The sequence below is a fragment of the Lucilia cuprina genome, chromosome 3, assembly GCF_022045245.1.
Source record: "Lucilia cuprina isolate Lc7/37 chromosome 3, ASM2204524v1, whole genome shotgun sequence".
NCBI lineage: Eukaryota > Metazoa > Arthropoda > Insecta > Diptera > Calliphoridae > Lucilia > Lucilia cuprina.
In genome coordinates this window covers 36,295,329-36,301,409 of record NC_060951.1, presented here as the reverse complement: position 1 = coordinate 36,301,409, position 6,081 = coordinate 36,295,329, and the positions used below count along the sequence as shown (strand labels likewise).

At 26.9% G+C, this 6,081-nt stretch overlaps 1 protein-coding gene across 1 annotated transcript; it reads right to left on the bottom strand.

The window, feature by feature from the left end:
- Window positions 1-300: 300 nt before the first annotated feature.
- LOC111687396 lies at window positions 301-1,743 on the bottom strand. The gene is made up of 4 exons (XM_023449834.2): window positions 1,367-1,743; window positions 1,063-1,311; window positions 817-1,005; window positions 301-705 (listed from the first exon to the last, which is right to left on the bottom strand). Exons 1-4 carry the CDS (start codon window positions 1,643-1,645, stop codon window positions 349-351), a joined length of 1,074 nt encoding a protein of 357 aa, XP_023305602.2. The 5' UTR covers window positions 1,646-1,743; the 3' UTR covers window positions 301-348.
- Between the last annotated feature and the right edge of the window lie 4,338 nt (window positions 1,744-6,081).

The following is a 6,081-nucleotide window of genomic DNA, read 5'->3' as shown; positions in this document are numbered from 1 at the left end:
AGAACTCAACTAGAACTCAACTAGAACTCAACTAGAACTCAACTAGAACTCAACTAGAACTGAACTAGAACTGAACTAGAACTGAACTAGAACTGAACTAGAACTGAAGAAGAACTGAACTAGAGCTGAACTAGAACTGAATTGAATCTGAATTAGTACTGAGCAAGAATGTAACTAAAAATTTATTGGAACTGGAGAATTTCCTCATTTATGATCTAAAAATTTTCTAAAATTCAAAACTGCCGATCCAGAAAATTATGACAAAATATAAAATTGGTTAAATAAAACAAGTTTTAAATATACAAAAATATATAAAGGCTAATTTAATAAGGACGATAAATTTTTTCTCTAATACTTCAATTTCAAACGTTCGTACAAGGGAACTTCCGTAGCCGCTTGTGTTTTAGTTTTGCTCTTAAACAAACCAGCAGAAACTAAATAACGAGGTTTCTCTAAACCAGGACGTTTCTTATAAAACTCAGCCAACTCTTTGGTAGAACGTAAATGTGTTATGCCCTTGAAAAGTTTTTCCAATGACAACAATTCCTCGGGGTAAACAGTAGCAATAGGGTCATCGCTATCGGCTGGCATCCAAGGTCTATCCTTTACCGGTATGGTGCGTCCGAAAGCCACAGTGTTGATTTTCTTGGGTACATTTTTCAAACGGTCACGTATATAGTTTTCATATTTCAATTCAATGGCCATCTAGGGGAAAGTAGTAGCATTTAAAGGATGTATAAATAAGGGTGATAGCAATGTTACTGAAATTTGTTAAGGGTTGTTGTCCTTGATGTGGTTGATTGTTCTACTACTCACCTCTGGCAAATTCCATTTGTCTGCAACGGTTTTAGCAATTGCTTTTACCTCTTTAGGTTCGGTTAGTATAGAAGCTAAAAGCGTGCGGTCTCCTTCTATTGAAAATAAAGCTTTTAGCTTTTCCTTAGAAATATCCGAATCTCTATTACTGCCTAAAGAATTTATCCATTCGGTAAAGCGTTCTGCAGACTACAATAAAACTTACATAGAATGTTATTGTCCTTACTACTTTAAGATTCTACTTACAGCATCCATAAGTTGTTCGGCCTGTTCATCTAAAGTCTTTTCCCAAATGCTACGTTCCAAATCATAGATTTTCGAATCCCATCTTACACGTTCTTTACGTGGTTTGCATATATAGGTAGAACACCAATTACGTTTCTTTTTCGTTTTTGATTTATGTTCCAAAGGTTTGTCCATATTTAAAACAAATTTGGGATACTCATGCTCCAAATGTTCAATTTCCGAGCAGGTGCTTTCATTGAAAAAGTCAGACTATAAAATAGAAACTTACGTTTATGAATTTAATTTTCAAAAACATCAAACTAACCTTATTCGCCTTTTGCTGTTTTCCCTCGTCCTCTTCATCGTCATCATCACCCCCATAGGATATTGGTGTCTCCATTTCCGATTCAGTTATAAACACATGCTTGTCATATTCATCATATTCATAGGGTAATATTTTTGCCACTCGTTTGCGTAGATTTTTGGGCAATGTCACTGAAAAATCATATTTTCTAATAACATCCTTTTTGCTTTGCCAACGCGCTTTCCTCTCAATATCCTCTACAACTCGCGTCCAATAGGAATTCTTTTCCGTTAAGGACATTTGAAGATTTTTTTAACGAAAAAATATGTATATAAAAAGTAATTTTATGTGATGGAATTTTTGTTACTTGTTGTTTCAAACTTCAATTGAAACTAGAGCAATGTTTGGTCGATAACTGGCAAGAGCTTTTCTGTTACTAGGCCTCATTCATAATGTTTACAGTAGTGATGGAATTAACATAAAAAGCTCTGTGCTATAATTATGTTAAATTGTCTTACAAAAACTTTTTTCTCTTGAACGACTGTGGAATCCTAAATAATTGCATAGACAATAAGAAAATTAGCGTTTAAAGCTTTTTAATCCATAAAAGCTTTAAAATCTATGTACACACTTCTACAAAATTAATAGATATAACTGTTTTGTTATTTTTGCTTTCAATCAGACAGGTATCCTGTGACCACAAAATCTCTCTTTCAATTTGAAAATTTTATAAAAATTTTCTAAAATTACATTTCTTATAGAATATTTTCTTTGGTTGTAGAAAATTTTCGGATATTTTTTATAGAAAATTTCTCCATACTGAAATTTTTTCTTTTTATAGAAAAATTTCTCGTTTCATCTATAGAAAATTTTCGTAAAAATTCTCTTTTATATAGAAAACTTTTGGAAAATTTTTATTTTCTATAGAAAAATTTTGGAAAAACTTTCTTTCTATTAGAAAATTTTCAAAAAAAAATTCTCTTTTCTTTAAAAAAATTCTCTTTACTTTAGAAAAATTTCGGAAAAATTTTCTTTTTAGACATTTTTGGAAAAGTTCACTTTTGTTTGGAAAATTTTCAGAAAAATTCTCTTTTCTTTAGAAAATTTTCGGAAAAAATGTATTTCTTTAGATTTTTTCTTTTCTTTAGAAATTTTTCGGAAAAATTTTGTTTTCATTAGAAATTTTTCGAAAAAAATTCTTTTATTTACAAAATTTTCGGAAAAAGTTTCTTTTATTTAGAAAATTTTCGGAAAAAGTTTCTTTTATTTAGAAAATTTTCGGAAAATTTTTCTTTTTTTTAGAAAAATTTTTATTTTCTTTAGAAAATTTTCGGAAAATTTATAGTTATCTTTCCTATGGAAAATTTTCGTAAAAAGTCTCTTTTTTCTATGGAAAATTTCCTTTTCTTTAAACATTTTTTTGGGAAAGCTTTCTCTTCTTAAGAAAATTTTTCTTTTCTATACAAAAATATTTTGAAAAACTTTCTTTTCTTTTAAAAATTTTTGAAAAAACTTTATTTTTTAGCAATTTTTCGGAAGAATTTACTTTTTAGGACATTTTTGTGAAAACCTTTCTTTTCATAAGAAAATTTTCGGAAAGATTTTGTTTAGTAAAAATTCTCTTTTCTATGAAAAAATTTCTTTTCTTTAAAAATTTTTTTGGAAAAGTTTTCTTTTCTCTAGAAAATTTTTCTTTTTTCTTTTCTCTTTTCTATGAAAAAATTTCTTTTCTTTAAAAATTTTTTGGAAAAGTTTTCTTTTCTTTAGAAAATTTTTGAAAAAATTTTCTTTTCTTTATAGAAAAATTTTTGAAAAACTTTCTTTTCTTTTAAAAATGTTTTGAAAAACTTTATTTTCTTTAGCAGTTTTTAAGAAAAGTTTTATTTTTTAGGAAATTTTAGTGAGAAACTATGTTTTCATAAGAGAATTTTCGGAAAGATTAGAAAGTTTAAAAAAAGGTTTTTATCTTTAGAAAATTTTCGGATTTTTTTCTTTATAGAAAATTTTAGTCAAAATTCGCTTTTCTAAGAAAAATTTTCTTTTTAATTGAACATTTTTGGAAATATTTTTTTTCTTAATAGAAAATTTTCGGAAGAATGTTCATTCCTCTAGAAAATTTTTGGAAAAAATTCTTTTTAATAAAAAATTTTTGAAAAATGTTCTCTTCTATAATAATAAAAAAAATGTTTGAAAAAATGTTCTTATTAATAGAAAATATCCGAAAAAATGTTCTCTGCTATAGAAATGTTCTTTTCTTGGAATATTTTTGGAAAAACTTTTTTTTCATATTTTTTTTTTGGAAAACTAGAGAAAAATGTACTCTTCTGTAGAAAATTATTTTCCGATTTTATCTTTAATTTATCTTTTGTTTATAGAAATATAACGCCTTGTCTCTGTTTGTTGTAAAACAACATGTTACATAAGGCAAACTTTTAATTTATGTGAAAAGCTTTAGGCCACAATTTTAATATTCATTTTCGGAAAAATTCTCTTTTCTATAGAAAATTTTCGAAAAAATTCTTCTTTCTATAGAAAAATTTTCGAAAAAATTCTTCTTTCTATAGAAAAATTTTAAAAAAATTCTCTTTACTATAAAACATTTTCGGAAAAATTCTTTACTATTAAAAATTTTCGAAAAAAAAATTTTTTTAACCATGTCATAACTAAGAATTTTCTGTCATTATTTCTATAGTTTTTTTATTTCTAAGCTCTTCTATCTGCTAAGTTTAGTTAAACGATTTAGTTTTCCCTCTAAACAATGACCCCTAATTTTCTGGTCTCTTATCAATTCAACTGAAAAAATTATCTATTTTATTTATTTTTTCTATATTAACCAACCTCCTCTTCAATTTACTGTTGTCATGTTGATATGGTGCGAAATAAAATCAAATCAAAATTTCTTAACAATATCAAAAGAAGCATGACTTGCATAAATAAATGCAGAATAACAAAAACACGTAACACAAGTAAAATGTTTAACAAACAACAAATGTCAACATGAAGATACAAAAAAAAAACACAAAAATCAAGCAGGATAAGATGACAACAATAATAACAAAACAACTAAATAAACAAACATACAATTTAATCCTTTGTTAAGGAAAGACAAAACACTAAACGGCAACATGAATGTAAAGAAATGTGGAATAAAACAACACTCATGCAACTTACTATTGCCAACACCACTAAGACATTCAAGATTTCTTTCATTCAAGTGAACAGGTTGTTTAGGTATTTTCGTTATTTTTTCTAGAAAAAAAACAAACACATGTTGACAATAATGTCACAAGATTGTTTGGTTTTTTAAAGCTTTTCTTTTTTATTTTCCATATATATATATATATATATATAAAGATATTTGTTTTGGTTTGAATCAGAATTTTTATATGCATGTCAACAATAGTGTTAGTCGTGCGTAAGGATAAGAAAAAACTACCGTATAAATAAGCGGTGACTTGAACAAGTGAATTCACACAAAGATTTTTCTGTTTTGGTTTAGTTTGTTTACTTTTACAGGTGTATTTTTATTTAAATGTATATGCAGACAACAACTGTTGTCTACATATATATAAATATCAAATGTATTTGTTTTTCTTGACAACAACAATAGTAGTAGTTTTAAGTTATTAAGGTGTTGTTATTTATTTAGCTTTTAAAATTTTTTTGTTTAACTTTAATTTTAAATGTTAGTTCTACTGTTGAAATGGGGTTAAAATTAAATGCAAACATCAAAGACTAAAGTTAAAGTAAAAAGTTTTTGTAGAAAATTTTCTCACACTGTTTTTCTATAGAAAATTTTCAGATAATTTTACTTTTTTTAAAGAAAATACTTGAATATTTTCTCTTTTTCTTAGATATACTGACTTAATAGTTTCTTCATATGGAAGTGCCACGCCCACTATAGCCATTCCATCCATTTTCCAAAAATATTCTTATGGATGTCAATGTTGTCCATACAAAATTTGAGGACTCTAACGCTTGCAGTTTCTAAAATATGCGACTTTTAATACTTATTTTGAACTTTGCCCATGAAATTTTAAAATAGAAAGTAGCCTTTCAGTTACACAGAAAGACACTGTGAAAATTTCAGGAAAATCGGTCCAGCCATTTAGAATTTCCGTAAAATTTTTCTTTTTTTGTAGAATTTTCAGAAAATTTCTGGTTTAATAGAATTTTAGAATATGTTCTCTTTTCTATAGAAATTTTCAGATTATTTCTGTTTCTATGAAATTTTTTTTCAAATGTCTCTATTTATAGAAAATTTTCAGGAAATTTCTTTTCATAGAAATTTTTGTAAAAATTTCTGTTTTTCTAAAAATTTTACAAATAAATTCCCTTTTTTCCTTGAAAAATTCCTTTTCTTGATTTTTAAAATTTTCTATTTTTGAAATTTTGTAAAGAAAGCCTTAAAAATTTTTTTATTGAGGAATTGCATTTATATTAAAAGATTTAGATGAAAGTCACCGATTATAATAAAAACACGTAAAGGAATTTTCAAGAGAGTGACAACTGATATTTTTTCTCTTAAATTAAAAGTGAACTGAGATAACCCCTGCAGGAAATTCAACTAGTTATATTTAATAGACTTACTTACACAGCGAGCTGTATTCAACTGTACCTTGAACAGTCCCCCCCCCCTGGGGCATGTTACCTTGGTGAAATCACCACCTTGGTGTTATTGCAATCTCGGGGAACAGATGTGCTACCAGTACGTCTAGTCTGCCGGTACTATTAAC

What these genes read in the sequence shown, in the direction of transcription:
- LOC111687396 (XM_023449834.2), bottom strand. Translation starts at nt 1,645, where the DNA reads ATGTCCTTAACGGAAAAGAATTCCTATTGGACGCGAGTTGTAGAGGAT. An exon ending in CCGAACAACTTATGGATGCT is followed by an intron (nt 1,006 to 1,062) that starts GTAAGTAGAATC and finishes GTTTTATTGTAG; the next exon opens with TCTGCAGAACGCTTTACCGA. An exon ending in ACAAATGGAATTTGCCAGAG is followed by an intron (nt 706 to 816) that starts GTGAGTAGTAGA and finishes ACTTTCCCCTAG; the next exon opens with ATGGCCATTGAATTGAAATA.